Consider the following 18967-nt stretch of genomic DNA (forward strand, 5'->3'; position numbering starts at 1 on the left):
ATTTGGGATGGAAATGAGGGATTTGGGGATGAAAATGGAGAATTTTGGGGTGAAAATGGAGAATTTTAGGGTGTAAATGGGAGATTTTAGTGTGTAAATGGGGGGTTTCACTTTACAAACCGTCGCTTTTCGCCGTACACGAACAGATCCACAACAAAAACGACACATTTTAAACTCCGAACCTCCACAAACCCCAAAAACCCCTCAAAAAAACCCCAAAAAATCCCCAAAATCCCCCCAAAAATCCCCCAAATCCCAGTGGGCGTGGCCTCGCCTCACACAAACCCCGCCCACCACGTCAACGTAATGACGCAAACTACGTAACGCCGCAATGGAGGCGTGGCTTTGCTTCAAACTACCAAACCCCGCCCACCGCGTCAGCGCAATGACGCAAAATACGTAGCGACGCAAAGGGGGGCGTGGCCACGCCGACGTCGTCTCCTAGCAACGGCGGCGCGGGTCCTCCCACCCGGTAGGCGGCGCTACCCGTCGTGCCCCGCGCGGCGCCGCCCCTCAGCGGAGGAGCCGCGGTAAAATGGCGGCGGGGCCCGGGCGGGGGTCGAGGGGGATCGGGGCGGTTCTGAGGGATCCTGAGGGGGGTCCGCGATGGCGGAGGGGGTGTGAGGGGTGAGGGGAGGGGAGGAGAAGGGGTCGGTGGCGGTTGGAGGGAGGGGAGGGTGGGATTGGAGGGGTGGGAGGGGGGTGAGGGGGCGTGAGGGGAGGGGGGAGCTGAGGAGATTTTGGGGGGATTTGGGGGAATTTTGAGGGGATTTTAAAAGATTTACGGAGAATTTGAGGGGATTTAGGGGGAATTTGGGAGGTTTGGGGTTGGGAAGGGCGAATTTGGGTGGAATTTGGGGTTTTAGGGGGTTTGGGATGAGGGGAGGGGGTGTGAGGGAAGGGGAAAGGTGAGGGGGTTTGGGGAGATTTGAGGGAATTTTGAGGGGATTTGAGGAGATTTTGAGGGGATTTGAGGAGAATTTGAGGGGATTTAGGGAGAATTTGGGGGTTTCAGGGTGGAAAAGGGTGAATTTGGGGTGACAGGGGGAGATTTGGGGTGGAATTGGGGGTTTGGGATGAGGGGAGGGGGCGTGAGGGGAGGGGAGAGCTGAGGAGATTTGAGGGAATTTGGGGGAGATTCTGAGGGGATTAAGGGGATTTTGAGGAGATTTTGAGGGAATTTTGGGGGAATTTAGGGTGGCAGGGGGAGATTTGGGGTGGAATTGGGGATGTTTTGGGGTTTGAGGATAAAAAGGAGGATTTGGGTTGATGGGAGGGGAGAACTGAGAGGATTTGGGGGAAGATTTGAGGGGGATTTGAGGGAATTTGGGGGGAATTTGAGGGGATTTAGGGGTAAAAAGGAGGATTTGGGATGTGGGGAGGGAATTTGGGGTCCAGAGATTTTGGGATTTGGGGTATGGGGAGAGGGTTTGGGAAAAAAAAAGAAAAATTTGGGGTGTGGGGAGGGGATTTGGGTTAAAAAAAGGAAAATTTGGGATCCAGAGCTGGGAATTTTGGGGTCAGCAGAGGGAATTTGGGGTGGGAAAAAGGGAATTTGGGGGTTTGGGTTAAAAAAAGGAAATTTTGGAGTCCAGAGATTTTGCGGTTTGGGATGCAGGGGAGGGGATTTGGGTTAAAAAAAGGAAAATTTGGGATCCAGAGCTGGGAATTTTGGGATCAGCAGAGGGAATTTGGGGTGGGAATTGAGGGATAATTTGATTTTGAGGGAGAAAGGAAAGATTTTAGGGGAAAAACTAAAAAAAAAAAAAAATTGGAAAAATAAAAATAAATTGGGGCACAGGGAGGAGAGGGTTTGGGGTAAAAAAAAAAATTTAGGGTAAAAAAAATTTGGGGTAAAAAAAAAAAGAATTTGGGGTCAAAAAAAGAATTTGAGGTGTAGGAAGGAGGGGATTTGGGGGCAAAAAAAAAGAATTTGGGGAAAATAAAAATAATTTGGGGTCAAAAAAATAATTTGGGGCACAGAGAGGGAGGAATTTGGGGTAAAAAAAATAATTTTATGGTGGAAATTAAGAATTTGAGAGCCAAAAATGGCCCAAAAAAAAGGGAAAAAAATGGAAATTGGTGTGAAAAAAGCAGATTTTGGGTGTCAATAATTTAAATTTTCCCGTTTTTTTCTGTCCCCAGGGAAATGGAGGAGGAGGAGAAGCCCCCCCGGGGGGGGGAGGACCCGGGAGAGGACGGGGGGGGCCCTGGGGGAGCCCCCACGGAACAGGAGGGGGCTCTGAGAGCCAGCCAGGGCTTACTGGTGAGACTGGGAGGGACTGGGAGGGGATTGGGATGGACTGGGAGGGACTGGGATGGGACTGGGAGGAACCAGGATGGACTGGGATGGACTGGGATGGACTGGGAGGGGATTGGGATGGGATTGAGATAAACTGGGAGGGACTGGGTGGGACTGGGATGGTCTGGGAGGGGATTGGGTGGGACTGGGATGGACTGGGATTGAACTGGGAGGGACTGAGAGGGGATTGAGATAAACTGGGATGGACTGGGAGGGGATTGGGATGGACTGGGATAAACTGGGAGGGACTGGGAGGGGATTGAGATAAACTGGGATGAACTGGGATGGGTTGCGAAGGGATTGGGAGGGACTGGGATGGACTGGGAGGAACTGGGATGGACTGGGATTAAACTGGGATGGACTGGGAGGGACTGGGAGGAGACTGGGATGGGATTGAGATAAACTGGGATGGACTGGGAGGGGCTGGGAGTGACTGGGATGGGACTTGGAGGGACTGGGATGAGACTGGGATAAACTGGGATGGACTGGGATGGGGCTGGGAGGGACTGGGAGGGGATTGAGATAAACTGGGATGGACTGGGATGGACTGGGGGGAACTGGGATGGATTAGGTGGGACGGGGATTGAACTGGGATGGACTGGGATAAACTGGGAACTGGGAGGGGGGGAGATTCTGGGGGGCTGGGACCCCCTTGATGGATTTTGGGGTCCCCTGTGATTAATATTGGGGTGTCCCCCCCCATTGTGACAGATTTTGGGGTCCCCCATCATGAATTTTGGGGTGTCCCCCCCCCGTCCTGATGAATTTTGGTGTGTCCCCCCCCATTAATTTTGGGGTGTCCCATTGTGACAGATTTTGGGGTGTCCCCTGTGATTAATTTTGGGGTGTCCCTTGTGATTAATTTTGGGGTGTCCCCTCAGATTTTGGGGTGTCCCCCCTCATTAATTTTGGGATGTCCCATTCTGACAGATTTTGGGGGGTCCCCTCTGATTAATTTTAGGGTGTCCCCTGTGATTAATTTTGGGGTGTCCCCTCAGATTTTGGGGTGTCCCCCCTCATTAATTTTGGGATGTCCCATTCTGACAGATTTTGGGGGGTCCCCTCTGATTAATTTTAGGGTGTCCCCTGTGATTAATTTTGGGGTGTCCCCCCCTGATGGATTTTGGGGTGTCCCCCCCATCTTGATTAATTTTGGGGTGTCCCCTCTGATTAATGTTGGGGTGTCCCATTGTGACAGATTTTGGGGTGTCCCCCCCCATCCTGATGGATTTTGGTGCGTCCCCCCCTCATTAATTTTGGGGTGTCCCATTCTGACAGATTTTGGGGTGTCCCCTCTGATTAATTTAGAGGTGTCCCCCCCATCCTGATGGATTTTGGGGTGTTCCTCCTGTCCTGATGGATTTTGGGGTGTCCCATTCTGACAGATTTTGGGGGGTCCCCTGGGATTATTTTTGGGGTGTCCCCCCCCCCCCATCCTGATTAATTTTGGGGTCCCCTCCTGATTTTGGGGGGTCCCCTGTGATTAATTTTGGGGTGTCCCCCCCCGTCCTGATGAATTTTGGTGTGTCCCCCCCCCATTAATTTTGGGCTGTGCCATTCTGTGATGAATTTTGGGGGGGGACACCCCTGATTTTGGGGTCACCTCTGATTAATTTCGGGGTGTCCCCCCCCATTCCTGATTAATTTTGGGGTGTCCCCTGTGAGTAATTTTGGTGTCCCCTCTGTGATTTTGGGGTGTCCCCTCTGTGATTTTGGGGTGTCCCCTGTGATTGGTGTCCCCCCCTGATTTGTGTCCCCTCCCCCCCAGAAGGCCCTGCAGCGCCTGGTGAGCGGCGCCCTCGTCTGGGGACAAGGTGAGAGCGCATGGGGGTGTCACTGTGTCACCTGTGTCACCTGGGGTCACCTGTGTCACCTGGGGTCCCCTGGGAGTGTCACCTGCGGGGGGCTGATGTCACCTGAAGGGGTCCTGATGTCACTTGGGGGTCCTCAGTGTCACCTGGGGTCACCTGGGGGGTCCCCAATGTCACCTGAGGGGGGTTGATGTCACCTGGGGTCACCTCAGGGGGTCCTCAATGTCACCTGGGGAGGGGCTGATATCACCTGGGAGGTCACCAGTGTCACCTGGGGGGGTTCTGGTGGCACTTGGGGGGGGTCCTGGTGTCACCTGGGAGGGCTCTGTCACCTAGGGGTGTCCCTGTGTCACCTGGAGGGGTTCTGATGTCACCTGGGGTCACCTGGGGGATCCCCAATGTCACCTGGGGGGTCCCAAGTTTCACCTGGGGGATCCCTGTGTCACCTGGGGGGTCCCCAGTGTCACCTGGGGGAGGTTTGATGTCACCTGAGGGGTCCTGGTGTCACCTGGGGGTGGCCCTGTGTCACCTGATGTCACCTGGGGGAGGTTTGATGTCACCTGATATCACTTGAGGGGGGCTTGGTGGCACCTGGGGGGGTTCTGGTGTCACCTATGGGGTTGCCAGTGTCACCTGAGGGGTCCCCAATGTCACCTGGTGTCACCTTGGGGTGTCCCTGTGTCACCTGGTGTCACCTGGGAGGTCCCCAATGTCACCTGGGGAGGGGCCTGATGTCACCTGGGGGGGTCCTGGTGTCACCTGGGAAGGCTGTGTTACCTAGGGGTGTCCCCAGTGTCACCTGGGGAGTTCCTGATGTCACCTGGGGGGATCCCTGTGTCACCTGGAGTCATCTGGGGGGTCCCCAATGTCACCTGGGGTCATCTGGGTGGGACCTGATGTCACCTACAGGGTCCCTAATGTCACCTGGAGGGGCTGATGTCACCTGGTGCCACCTGGGGAGTTCCTGATCTCACCTGGCAGGATCCCCAGTGTCACTTGGGGGGTTCTGATGTCACCTGGGGGGTCCCCAGTGTCACCTGGTGGGGGCTGATGTCACCTGATGTCACCTGAGGGGTGTCCCTGTGTCATATGGGGTCACCTGGGGAGGTCCTCAACGTCACCTGGGGGAGTCCTGATGTCACCTGGAGGAGTCCTGATGTCACCTGGGTGTCCCCAGTGGTACCTGGGGGGTCCTGATGTCACCTGGGGGTGTCCCAGTGTCACCTGGGGAGGGTCGTGATGGCACCTGAGGGGTCCCCAATGTCACCTGGTGTCACCTGGAGGGGTTCTGATGTCACCTGGTGTCCCCTGATGTCACCTGAGGGGTGCTCAGTGTCACCTGGTGCCACCTGGGGGGGTCCTGATGTCCCCTGTGTCCCCCCAGATCCCCCCCTGAAGCCGCCCCGGCAGCGCTGGTGTTGGGGACCCCGGCCAGAGAGCGGCCCGGTGAGTGACCAGTACGGACCAGTATGGACCAGTACGGACCAGTATGGACCAGTATGGACCAGTACAGACCAGTACGGACCAGCATGGACCAGTACAGACTAGTGCATCCCAGTACAGACCAGTATCAACCAGCATAGACCAGCATGGACCAGTATAGACCAGTAGGGACCAGTATACACCAGTACGAATTAGTACGGACCAGGATGGACCAGTATAGACCGGTATAGACCTGTGTGGACCAGTACAGATCAGTATGGGCCAGTATAGACCAGTACAGACCAGTATGCACCAGTGTGGACCACTATGCACCAGTACAGACCAGTATGCACCAGTACAGACCAGTATACAACAGTGTGGATCCATACACACCAGTACAGACCAGTATGGACTAGTACAGACTAGTGCACCCCAGTATGGACCAGTACAGACCAGTACGGAGCAGTATAGACCAGTAGGGACCAGTATACACCAGTATGGGCCGGTACAGACTAGTGCATCCCAGTACGAACCAGTACAGACCAGTACAGACGAGTATACACCAGTATAGACCGGTATGGACCAGTACAGATCAGTATGAGCTGGTATAGACCAGTATGGACCAGTACGGACCAGTATACACCAGTACAGATCAGTATGGACCAGGATGGACCAGTGCAGACCAGTATGCGCCAGTATGGACCAGTATGGACCAGTACAGACTAGTGCATCCCAGTATGGACCAGTAGGCACCAGCATAGACCAGTATGGACCAGTACGGACCAGTATGGACCAGTACAGACCAGTATGGACCAGTATGGACCAGTACGGACCAGTATAGACCAGTACGGACCAGCATGGACCAGTACAGACTAGTGCATCCCAGTATAGACCAGTACAGACCAGTATCGACCAGCATGGACCAGTAGGGACCAGTATACACCAGTACGAATCAGTACAGACCAGGATGGACCAGTACAGACTAGTGCATCCCAGTATGGACCAGTGCAACCAGTATAAACCAGTATGGACCAGTACAGACCACTACGGACCAGTATGGACCAGTACAGACCAGTACGGACCAGCGTAAACCAGTATAGACCAGTAGGGACCAGTACAGACCAGTATGGGACAGTACAGACCAGTATGGACTAGCATAAACCAGTATGGACGAGTATGGACCAGTACACACCCGTACAGACCAGTATAGACCAGTACGGACCGGTATAAACCAGTGTGTCCCAGTATAGACCAGTACATCCCAGTGCCCTTCCCAGTATAACCCAGTATATCCCAGTTCACCTTCCAGCCCATCCCAGTCCTTGCCAGTATAAACCAGTAACCTCCCAGTCCATCCCAGTATAAACCAGTAACCTCCCAGTCCATCCCAATCCCTTCCCAGTCCCTCCCAGTATAAACCAGTAACCTCCCAGTCCCTCCCAGTATAAACCAGTAACCTCCCAGTCCCTCCCAGTATAAACCAGTAACCTCCCAGTCCATCCCAATCCCCTCCCAGTCCCTCCCAGTATAAACCAGTAACCTCCCAGTCCCTCCCAGTATAAACCAGTAACCTCCCAGTCCCTCCCAGTATAAACCAGTAACCTCCCAGTCCCTCCCAATCCCCTCCCAGTCCCTCCCAGTCCATCCCAATCCCCTCCCAGTCCCCTCCCAGTATAAACCAGTAACCCCCAGTCCCCTCCCAGTTTATCCCAGTCCCCTCCCAGTTTATCCCAGTCCCCTCCCAGTTTATCCCAGTCCCTCCCAGTTTATCCCAGTCCCTCCCAGTCCCTCCCAGTCCCTCCCAGTTTATCCCAGTTTATCCCAATCTCTTTTCCCCCCAGGTCTGGGAGGCCGCGGGGGGTCCTGGGGGAGCCCTGGAGCAGCTGCAGCTCAGCGGGTGAGGGGGGACCCCAAAATATCAAAGGGACCCCAAAATGTGGGGAAGGGAGCCCAAAATGTGAGGGGGGGAGCCCAAAATGTGAGGGGGGGAGCCCAAAGTTTTGGGGGGACCCCGAAATTTGGAGGGGGATGCTCAAAATCCTGTGGGATGAGATGTGGGGGGATCCCAAAATATCAGGGGGGACCCCAAAATGTGAGGGGAGGGGGGGAGTCCAAAAATGTGGGGGGGACCCCAAAATTTGGAGGGGGATGCCCCAAAGTCCTGTGGGACAAAATGTGGGGATTGATTTTTGGGGTTGAGGGGGTTTCCCATGATCCCAGGATCCGTTTTTGGGGTTCAGGGGGTCCCAATTTTAGGGTTTCCCAAACCCCAGGCTCCCAATTTTGGGGTTCCTGTGACCCCAGGTTCCTTTTTTGGGATTCAGGGGTGTCCCAGGTTCCCATTTTTGGGGTTCCTGTGATCTCAGGATCCATTTTTGGGGCTCCTGGGTCCCATTTTTGGGGTTCTTGTGACACCAGGCTCCAATTTTTTGGGGTTCCCATGACCCTGGGGTTGATTTTTTGGGGTTCAGGGGTGTCCCCAGGTTCCCATTTTTGGGGTTCAGGGGGGTTTCCATGACCCCAGGATCCATTTTTGGGGTTCCTTGGGTCCTGTTTTTGGGGTTCAGGGGTGTCCCAGATTCCCATTTTTGGGGTTCAGGGGCATTTTCATGACCCCAGGATCCATTTTTGGAGTTCAGGATTGTCCCAGGTTCCATTTTTGGGGTTCAGGGCTGTCCCAGGATCCATTTTTAGGGCTCCTGGGGTCCCAATTTTAAGGTTTTCCAAACCCCAGGCTCCCATTTTTGGGGTTCCTGTGACCCCAGGATCCATTTTTAGGGTTCAGGGCTCTCCCAGGTTCCCATTTTTGGGGTTCAGGGGGGTTTCCATGACCCCAGGATCCATTTTTGGGGTTTCAGGGACGTCCCAGATTCCCATTTTTGGGTTCAGGGGGGGTTTCCATGACCCCAGGATCCATTTTTGGGACTCCTGGGTCCCATTTTTGGGTTCCTGTGAACCCAGGATTCCAATTTTGGGATTCAGGGCTGTCCCAAATTCCATTTTTGGGGTTCAGGGCTGTCCCAGGATCCATTTTTGAGGTTCCCATGACCCTGGGGTTGATTTTTGGGGTTCAGGGATGTCCCAGGATCCAATTTTTGGGGTTCAGAGGGTCCCAATTTTGGGGTCCCCCTGATTTTTTTCTCTCCCCCCAGCGAGGGGAGCCCCCCTGAGGACGAGGAGCTGGAGTTGGTGTCCCAGGCTCCCATTTTTGGGGTTCAGGGGTGTCCCAGACTCCCATTTTTGGGGTTCCTTGGATCCCAATTTTGGGGTTCTTGTGACCCCAGTGTTGATTTTTGGGGTTCAGGGCTGTCCCAAACTCCCATTTTGGGGTTCAGGGGGGGTTTCCATGACCCCAGAGTTGATTTTTTTTGGGGTTCAGGGGTGTCCCAGGTTCCCATTTTTGAGGTTCAGGGGTTGTTCCATGACCCCCAGAATGCATTTTGGGGTTCAGGGGTGTCCCAGGTTCCCATTTTTGGGGTTCCTGGGTCTCATTTTTGGGGTTCCTGTGACCCCAGGATCCATTTTTTGGGGTTCAGGGCTGTCCCAGGATCCATTTTTGGGTTCAGGGGGTCCCAATTTGGGGTTTCCCAAACCCCAGGTTCCATTTTTGGGGTTCAGGGGTGTCCCAGGCTCCCATTTTTGGGTTCCTGGGTCCTGTTTTTGGGGTTCCTGTGACCCCAGGATCCATTTTTGGGGTTCTGGAGTGTCCTCATGTTCCCATTTTTGGGGTTAAGGACTGTTCTAGTCTCCCATTTTTGGGGTTCTTGTGACCCCAAGCTCCAATTTTTGGGGTTCAGGGGTATCCCAGGATCCATTTTTGAGGTTCCTTGGGTCCCGTTTTTTGGGGTTCAGGGGGGTTTCCATGACTCCAGAGTTGATTTTTGGGGTTTCCATGACCCCAGGATCCATTTTTGGGGTTCAGGGGGTCCCATTTTTGGGGTCCCCCTGATTTTTTTCTCTCCCCCCAGCGAGGGGAGCCCCCCTGAGGACGAGGAGCTGGAGTTGGTGTCCCAGGCTCCCATTTTTTGGGGATCCCCAAACCCCAGGATCCCATTTTTGGGTTCAGGGGGTTCCTGTGACCCCAGGGTCAATTTTTGGGGTTCTTGGGTCCCATTTTTGGGATTCTTGTGACCCCAGGATCCATTTTTGGGGTTCCCTGGATCCCATTTTTGGGGTTCCTGTGACCCCAGGATCCAATTTTTAGTGTTCAGGGCTCCCAATTTTGGGGGTCCCCCTAGATTTTTTTCTCTCCCCCCAGTGAGGGGGAGCCCCCCTGAGGACGAGGAGCTGGAGTTGGTGCCCCAGGCTCCCATTTTTGGGTTCCTGTGACCCCAGGATCCATTTTTGGGGTTCAGGGATGTCCCAAGTTCCCATTTTTGGGGTTCAGAGGGGGATTTCCATGACCCCAGGATCCATTTTTGGGGTTCCTGGGGTCCCATTTTTGGGGTTCAAGGGTGTCCTAGGATCCATTTTTCGGGTTCCTGGGTCCCTTTTTGGGGTTCCTGTGACCCCAGGATCAATTTTTGGGGTTCCTGTGAGCTCAGTGTTGATTTTTGGGGTTCAGGGGTGTCCCAGACTCCAATTTTTTGGGGTTCCCATGATCCTGGAGTTGATTTTTGGGGTTCCTGGGTTCCAATTTTGGGGTCCCCCTGATTTTTTCCCTGTCCCCCCAGCGAGGGGAGCCCCCCTGAGGACGAGGAGCTGGAGTTGGTGGCCGAGCTCCATTTTTGGCGTTCAGGGGTGTCCCAGATTCCAATTTTTGGGGTTTCCCATGATCCTGGAGTTGATTTTGGGGTTCCTAGGTCCCATTTTTGGGGTCCCCCTGAATTTTTTCTCTCCCCCCAGCGAGGGGAGCCCCCCTGAGGACGAGGAGCTGGAGTTGGTGGCCGAGCTGCGCCTGGGGGGACCTGGGGGGGCTGGCGGCGACCTCGGGGCTCCTGCGCAGGGACCGAGCCTGGAGAGCCCCAAAAGGAGGTGGGGAGGGGGCTGGGGGGAATTTGGGGTGAATTTGGGGGGGTTTTGGGGAGGTTTGAGGGGGATTTTGGGGGGGATTTAGGGGATTTAGGGGGGTTAGGGGAGGATTTAGGGGTGGTCTGGGGGGATTTTAGGGGATTTTGGGGGTTTTGAGGGGATTTTGGTGGGATTTAGGGGGGTTTGAGGGGGATTTAGGGGGGATTGAGGAGGATTTGGGGGGGATTTAGGGGGATTTGAGGGGGATTTTGTTGGATTGAGGGATTTAGGAGGGGTTTTAGGGGGGATTTTAGGGGATTTAGGGGGGGTTGGGAGGGATTTTGGGGGATTTGAATGATTTTGGGGAGGTGTGGGGGGATTTAGGGGGGATTTTGGGGGGTTTTGAGGGGATTTGAGGGGATTTGGGGGGATTTGGAGGATTTAGGGGGATTTCAGGGATTTAGGGGGGTTTGGGGGAGGTTTTTGGGGTGGTCTGGGGGGATTTGAGGGGATTTGGGGGGATTTGAGGGAATTTAGGGGAGATTTTAAGGGATTTTGGGGGGATTGAGGAGGATTTGGGGGGGATTTTGGGGGGGACTTGAGGGATTTTGGGGGGATTTTAGGGGGGGTTGGGAGGAATTTTGGGGTGGATTTGAATGATTTTGGGAGGTTTGGGGCTATTTTAGGGATATTTAAGGGAGTTTTGGGGAGGTTTTTGAGAGATTTTGGGGCATTTGGGGGGATTTTGGGGGGATTGAGGAGGGTTTGGAGGGATTTTTGGGGGATTTTGAGGGGATTTTGGGGTGAATTTTGAGGATTTAGGGGGGTTTTGGGGGGTTTTGAGGGATTTATGGGGGATTTTAGGTGGGTTTGGGGGAATTTTGGGGAGGTCTTTGGGGGATTTTTGGGGGGGATTTGATGGATTTTTTGGGTGGGATCTTGATGGGGATTTAGGGGGATTGGGGGAGATTTGGGGGATTTTGGGGAGAATTTGTAGGATTTAGGAGGGATTTTGGGGGAATTTAGGGGGATTTTTTTAAGGGATTTAGGGGGATTTGGGGAGGTTTTTGACGCGATTTTGGGGGGATTGAGGAGATTTTGGGGGATTTAGGGGGGTTTTGGGGAGGATTTGGGGGGTTTGAGGGGATTTTGGTGGGAATTTGAGGGGATTTTGGGGGATTTGGAGGATTTAGGGGGGACTTCAGGGGATTTAGGGGGGTTTGGGGGAGATTTGGGGTGGTCTGGGGGATTTTAGGAGATTTAGGGGGGACTTCAGGGGATTTAGGGGGGTTTGGGGACGATTTTGGGTGGTCTGGGGGATTTTAGGGGATTTTGGGTGGGATTTGAAGGAATTTTGGGTGGGGTTTGAGGGGATTTTGGGTGGGTTTGGGGGGATTTTGGGGTGAATTTGAGGGATTTAGGGGGGGTTGGGAGGGATTTTTTGGGATTTGAGGGGATTTTGGTTTGAATTTGAGGGATTTAGGGGGTTTGGGGTGGGTTTGAGGGATTTATGGGGGATTTTAGGTGGGTTTGGGGGAATTTTGGGGAGGTTTGGGGGATTTTGGGGGATTTAAGGGATTTTGGGGATTTAAGGGGATTTAGGGGGGGGTGGGGAGATTGGGGGGATTTTGGGGGGAATTTGAAGTATTTAGGAGGGATTTTGGGGGAATTTAGGGGATTTTAGGGGATTTAGGGGGGATTTGGGGAGGTTTTGAGCGATTTTTTGGGGATTGAGGAGGATTTTGGGGGGATTTAGGGGGTTTTGGGAGGATTTGAGGGGATTTGAAGGATTTAGGGATTTAGGGAGAATTTTAGGGGATTTTAGGGGGGTTTTGGGGAGGATTTGAGGGATTTGGGGGATTTGAAGGATTTAGGGGGATTTGAAGGGATTTAGGGGGGTTTGGGGAGGATTTTGGGGTGTCTGGGGGGATTTAGGGGGGTTTGAGGGGATTTTGGGGGGATTTGAGGGATTTAGGGGGGTTTGGGGGGGATTTGAAGGATTTAGGGGAATTTTAGGGGGATTTTGGGGGGTTTGGGGAGGATTTTGGGGAGCACTTGAGGGATTTAGGAGGATTTTAGGGGATTTAGGGGCATTTGGGGGGATTTTGGGGGGGATTTGAGGGGATTTGGGTGAATTTGAGGGATTTAGGGGGGTTTTGGGGTGGGTTTGAGGATTTATGGGGGATTTAGGTGGGTTTGGGGAATTTTGGGGAGGTTTGGGGGGATTTAAAGGGATTTTGGGGGGTTTGGGGGGATTTTGGGGGGGATTTGATGGGATTTTGGGGGATTTGAGGGGATTTAGGGGGGTTGGGGGAGATTTGGGGGGATTTTGGGGGAATTTGAAGTATTTAGGAGGGATTTTGGGGGAATTTAGGGGGATTTTAGGGGATTTAGGGGGGATTTGGGGAGGTTTTGAGCGATTTTTGGGGGATTGAGGAGGATTTTGGGGAGGATTTAGGGGATTTGAAGGGATTTGAGGGGATTTTGGGGGGATTTTAGGGATTTAGGGGGGGTTGGGGAGGATTTTGGGTGGTCTGGGGGGATTTGAGGGGATTTGGGGGGATTTGAGGGAATTTAGGGGGGTTTTAAGGGATTTTGAGGGGATTGAGGAGGATTTGGGGGGATTTTGGGGGGACTTGAGGGATTTTGGGGGGATTTGAGGGATTTAGGGGGATTTTAGGGATTTTGGGGGGATTTGAGAAGATTTTGGGGTGAATTTGAGGGATTTAGGGAGGATTTTGGCGGGGATTTTGGAGTTTTTGGGGAGGATTTGGGGGATGTTTAGGGGATTGAAGAGGATTTTGGGCAGAAAATTGGGGAATTTTTGGGATGGAAATTGGGGATTTAGAGCAGAAATGAGGAATTTTTGGGTGGGAATGAGAGGATTTTGGGCAAAAAAAGAGGAATTTTGGGTGGAATTGGGAGGATTTAGGATGAAAATTGGGGGTTTTGGGTGGAAATGAGATTTTGGGACAAAAATGGGGGAATTTGGGTGGAAATGAGGGGATTTTGGGGCAGAAATTGGGGATTTTGGGGTGAAAATTGTGGATTTAGAGCAGAAATGAGGAATTTTGGGTGGAAATGAGGGATTTTGGGCAAAAAAGAGGGATTTGGGGGAAATGAGGGGATTTTGGGACAAAAATTGGGATTTTGGGGTGAAAATTGGGGATTTAGAGCGAAATGAGGAATTTTGGGTGGGAATGAGAGGATTTTGGACAAAATGGTGGAATTTAGGATGAAAATTGGGGATTTTGGGTGGAAATTGAGAATTTTGGGCAGAAATGGGGGATTTAGAGCAGAAATGAGGAATTTGGGTGGAAATTCGAGGATTTTGGGCAAAAACGACAGAATTTTGGTGGAATTGGAGGATTTAGGGTGAAAATTGGGGATTTTGGGTGGATGAGGGGATTTTGGGCAGAAATTGGGAATTTTGGGTGAAAATTGGAGATTTAGAGCAGAAATGAGGAATTTTGGGTGGAAATGAGGGATTTGGGGACCAAATGGGGGAATTTTGAGTGGAAATGAGGGATTTTGGGGCCAAATGAGGAATTTTGGGTGGAAATCGGGGATTTTGGGACAAAAATGGTGGAATTTAGGGGTGAAAATTAGGAATTTTGGGGTAAAACCGAGAAATTTTAGGCAAAAATGACAAAATCCCCACTAAAAACTCAATATTTTATCCCATTTTACCCAATTTTAACCCAAATTTCCCTTTTTTTTTTCTCTCCCCCCACCCCCAGCTCCCCTCCCCCTCCCCTCCCCCCGCCGCTGGCGCCTCCCCGGCGGGGCCTCCCCTCCCCCCCCGGCCCCCCCGCCGGCGCCCCTCCCCCTCCCCCCCCCGCCGCGCCCCTCCCCCCACCCCCGCCCGCCCCCGCCGCCTCCGGGGTCCCCGAGCGGGCCGCTCCCGGCGGCGGGACCCCCCCAAAAACCAACAGAGACCCCCCCAACCCCCTCCCGGCGCGCCGAGGGACGAACCCAACCGGCCCCACCCTCCAAAAAAGTTGATTCCTCCTCCTCTTCCTCCTCCTCCTCATCTTCATCCTCCTCTTCCTCTTCTTCCTCCCGCTCTTCCTCCTCCTCCTCCTCCGCCCCTCCCGCCGCGCCGGCCCGGCCGCGCTCTCCGGTGTTGGATATTTATGATCCTTTCCACCCCACGGATGAGGAAACCCAAATGTTGGGAATGGTGGAGGAGGGGGAGGAGCCCCCCAAGATTTCGGTTACGGCGGCGCCGGCGCCTCCTCATCCTCGCCGGGCAAAGAGGCCGAAGGGCGGCAGGACCAGAAGTACGACCCCTTCGACCCCACCGGCTCCAACCCCAGCTCGTCGCCGAGCAGCCCCAGCCCCGAGGAGGAGGAAGAGGAGGAAGAAGACGAAGAAGAAGATGAAGAAGAATGAAGAGGATGATGATGATGATGAAGAGGAGGAGGAAGAAGCGCCGGCGCTCCCCGACGTGTCGCACAGCATCAGCCGCATCTCCGAGACCTTGGCCGGCATCTACGACGACAACAGCCTGAGCCAAGACTTCGAGAAAGATCCGGAACCGCCCAAAACGCCGCCCAACCCGCCCGGCGCCGACTCCACCCTCCCTGAAGACGAGGAGGAGGAAGAGGAAGAGGAGGATGAGGAGGAAAGGGGAGATGGAGGCTCCTCCCCGCTCGACCCGGCCGCGCCGGAGCCGCGCCGCCGCGTCTTCGTGGTGGATCTGGGCGGGAAAGGCCGCGCCGAGAGCGAGGCGCACGCCAAATTCGACGGCAAGCTCTCGCTGGAGGTGGTCACCGCCAACAACCCCAAACCTCCCCAAATTCCCAACGTCCAAACCCAACCCAAAACGTCCAAACCGGCGGCGCCGCGGCACCGCGGCCGGCGCGAGTGGGGCGGGCCGGGCGATTCGGAGATCGAGGAGGGCGAGATCGTGCAGCCCGAGGAGGAGCGCTTCAGCCCCGTGCGGATTTTCCGCGGCGCCGCTCCCGCTTCCGGCGCCGCCGCTCCCGGTTCGGGCGGCGCCGGCCGGGCGAGGAAACCGCGTCGCCGATCCCCCGCCCGCCGCGTCTCCCCGAGGGCGGCGACGATTTTTTATCGCTGCACGCTGATTCGGACGAGGAAGGCGATTTCGGCGCCGAGTCCCAACGGACCCGCGGTGGAAAAGCGGCGGCGGCGCTGCCGGAACCGGGTCGGATTTACGGCGGGAAAATCCTCACCCAACGCCGGCTGCGCGCGCCGCCCTCAGCGCGCTCGCCCTCGGCGGCCTCCAGGAAAAAATCCAAGCGATCCCGCGAGGCGCGGCGGCAACGCGCCACAACTTGGGTCGGCGGGAAGAAAACAACCGGAAGGCGGCGAGCAAATCCAAGGAGCGTCACCGGCGCCGCGGGTCGCGCTCGCGGTCGCGCCGGCGCTCGTGGTCGCGGCGGTCGCGCTCCAGAGAGAAACGGCGCCGCCGGCGTTCCGGCAGCTCGGGGCGATCGCGGCACAAGAGAAGCACCGCGGGGAGAAGAAGAAGAAAGAAGCAACGCTCGCGGTCGAGGGAGCGGCGAGGATCGCGGCACGACGGCAAGGGCGGAGAAAAGCGACGCGACGGCGCCGCGGCGACGAGAGCTCGCGCGGTGGTGCCGCCCTCGGTGCAGGAACTCAACGATTCCGATCTTTTCGCCATCAAGAGGACGATCACGGTGAGCCGGCGCGGCGCTACGGCGACGCCGGAACCGAAGCGCGAGGTTCTCTACGATTCCGAAGGGTTGAGCTTCGAGGGGTTCTCCGACCGCGAGCACGCCGAGTTCCCGGCGAGGAAATCCGAGCAGAGAGTGGCGGAAACGGGGAAAAAAGAGAAGGAGAGAAAACGAGGCCGCGCCGAGGAGAGGCCAACACAGAGGGAGAAATACAAGAAGAAATTTAAGGAATATCCCGAAGCGACGGCGGCAAAACGAAGGAGAAGCAACGGGAGAAACCCAACCGGAAAAGCAAAAGCAGCGGCGGGCACAAGGAAGGGGCGGGAGACGGCGAAATCGGCGGCGCCGGCGGCGGCGAGGAAGGTGAAGCTGCAATCCAAGGTGTCGGTGTTGATCAGGGAAGGCGTCAGCTCCACCACAACTCCCAGCAAAGACGGAACCGGCGGAACCGGGATCGGCGTGAAATTCGCCCGCGACGCCGAGAGCCGCGCGGCGTTCCTGAAACCGGAGGAGAAAACGGAGGAAAAAATCTGATGGCAACACCGCCAAACCCCGCAAGGTGAAAGCGCCAAAACCAAAGGAGGGGCGAAAAAATCAAAACCAAAACTAAAACCGCGGGGAAACCGCGAGGAAAAAACGAAAAACGAAGACAACGAAAACGGCGGCGCTGAAAAAATCCAAAGCCGACAGCGCCGGCAATCCCGGCTTGAGTTGACGCCCAAAGCGGAGGCGGCGTGGTCGGGGTCGGAAAAATCCAACGTGGAACGCCCAAAGCGCCGGGAACGCCGACGGCGACGCCGAAAACGCCGGCGGTGACCGCGACCGCGCGACGGCGCCGCAAACGGAACGGGAGTTGACGCCGGACTCGCAAACCGTGGACAGCAGCTGCAAAACCCCCGATGTTTCTTTCTTGGTTGAGGAGGAAGGAGGAGGAGGAGGAGGAGGAGGAGAAGCTCAGAATTTTGGGGGTGTTGAGGTGGGGTCGTAGGGGAGGCTCCCGGAGCGGAGGGTGAGGCCGACAGCCGGGGAGAGGCCAAGGAGGAGACGGCGAGAGCGGCGGCGGCGGCACCGGGAGCGGCAACGGCGGCGGCGCCGGGAGCGTGGAGCCTGCAGGGGGGGGTGGATTGCGCCACCAGCGGGGTGCTGGCGTGTACGTGGGGGGGGTTTGGGGGGGTTTTGGGGGGTTTGGGGTATTTGGGGAGGGTTTGGGGGTTTGGGAATTTTGGGGAGGAGTTTGGGGCAGTTTTTGGGATTTTTAGGGGGGGTTTGAGGGGGGATTTTTGGATTTTGGGGGGTTTTAGGTGTTTGGGGAGGGGTTTGAGGGGATTTGGGATTTTGGGGAGGGGTTTGAGGGGGTTTTGGGGGATTTGGGGTGTTTGAGGAGGAGTTTGGGATGTTTGGGGAGGGATTTGGGGGGGTTTGAGGGGATGTTGGGGTGTTTTAGGGGAGTTTTTGGGATTTTGGGGGGATTTTGGGGGCGTTTGGGGTGTTTGGGGAGGGGTTTGGTGGGTTTGGGATGTTTGGGGGAGGTTTTGGGGGGTTTGAGGGGGGATTTTTGGGATTTTGGGGTGTTTGGGGAGGGGTTTTGGGAGGGTTTTGGGAGGTTTGAGGGGGATTTGGGGTGTTTGGGGGGGTTTGGGGGAGATTGGAGTGTTTAAGAAGGGGGGTCTGGGGGGATTTGGGATTTTGGGGGGATTTTGGGGGGTTTGGGCTATTTGGGGAGGGGTTTTGAGGGTATTTTGGGGAGTTTGGGGGGGGTCCTGGGGGGGTTTTAGGGGAGTTTTGGGATTTTGGGGTGTTTGGGGAGGGGGTTTTGGTTTTAGGGGGATTTTGGGGGGGTTTGGGGTATTTGGGGAGGGGTTTTGGGGGAGGTTGGGATATTTGGGGAGGTGTTTGAGGGGTTTGAGGGGATTTGGGATTTTGGGGAAGGGGCTTTGGGGGGTTTGGGAATTTGGGGAAGGGGTTTTGGGGGGGTTTGAGGGGGATTTTTGGGGGGGTTGGAGGGGGATTTGGGGGGTTTGTGGGGGGTTGAGGGGGGTTTTGAGGGGGATTTGGGGGGATTTTGAGGATTTGGGGAGGGGGTCTCGGGGGTTTGAGGGGGATTTGGGGGGTTTGTGGGGGGGTTTTTGGGGTTTTGGGATTTTTGGGAGGGCTTTTGAGGGTATTTTTGGGGGGCTTTGGGATTTTGGGGAGGGGGTTGGGATGTTTGGAGAGGGGTTTGGATATTGGGGGAGGGGTTTTGGGGGTTTGAGGGGTTTGAGGAGGAGTTTGGGATGTTTGGGGAGGGGGGTTTGGGATGTTTGGGGAGGGGTTTGGGGGGGTTTTTAGGGGGATTTTTGGGATTTTGAGGGGGATTTGGGGGGTTTGGGGGGATTTTTGGGGGTTTGGGGTATTTGGGGAGGGGTTTGGGGAGTTTTTTGGGATTTTAGGGGGGGGGTCTGGGGGGGTTTTAGGGGGATTTTGGGATTTTGGGGTGTTTGGGGAAGGGTTTTGGGGGATTTGGGGTTTTGAGGAAGGGTTTGGGAGGGGTTTGGGGGGGATTTGGGGTTTTTTGGGGGGTTTGAGGGGGGTTTTGGGAATTTTGGGGAGGAGTTTGGGGTGTTTAGGAGGAGTTTGGGGTGTTTGGCTGGGGTTTAGGGGGGTTTTGGGATTTTGGGGAGGGGTTTGGGGGGTTTGAGGGGGTTTGGGGTGTTTGGGGAGGAGTTTAGGGGGGATTTTGGGGGGGGTTGGGGTATTTGGGGAGGGGGTCTGGGGGTTTGAGGGGGATTTGGGTGGATTTTTTGGATTTTGGGGGGTTTGAAAGGGATTTGAGGGGTGGT

General features: G+C 55.3%; 1 protein-coding gene across 1 annotated transcript in view; it reads left to right on the forward strand.

Annotated features, from left to right (window-relative positions):
• The first annotated feature begins 458 nt into the window (after positions 1-458).
• Positions 459-18967, forward strand: part of SCAF1 (SR-related CTD associated factor 1) — a 38074-nt gene continuing 19565 nt past the window's right edge. Inside the window, 13 exon segments of the mRNA XM_033084020.2 lie at positions 459-530; positions 2146-2266; positions 4071-4116; positions 5498-5559; positions 7377-7432; positions 10381-10509; positions 14353-14701; positions 14761-14874; positions 14876-15501; positions 15504-15594; positions 15597-16679; positions 16867-17124; positions 17127-17298. Of these exon segments, the coding sequence (XP_032939911.2) occupies positions 2150-2266; positions 4071-4116; positions 5498-5559; positions 7377-7432; positions 10381-10509; positions 14353-14701; positions 14761-14874; positions 14876-15501; positions 15504-15594; positions 15597-16679; positions 16867-17124; positions 17127-17298 (3103 nt within the window). The 5' untranslated portion in view covers positions 459-530; positions 2146-2149.

This window comes from Catharus ustulatus, chromosome 35 (assembly GCF_009819885.2).
Source record: "Catharus ustulatus isolate bCatUst1 chromosome 35, bCatUst1.pri.v2, whole genome shotgun sequence".
Lineage (NCBI taxonomy): Eukaryota > Metazoa > Chordata > Aves > Passeriformes > Turdidae > Catharus > Catharus ustulatus.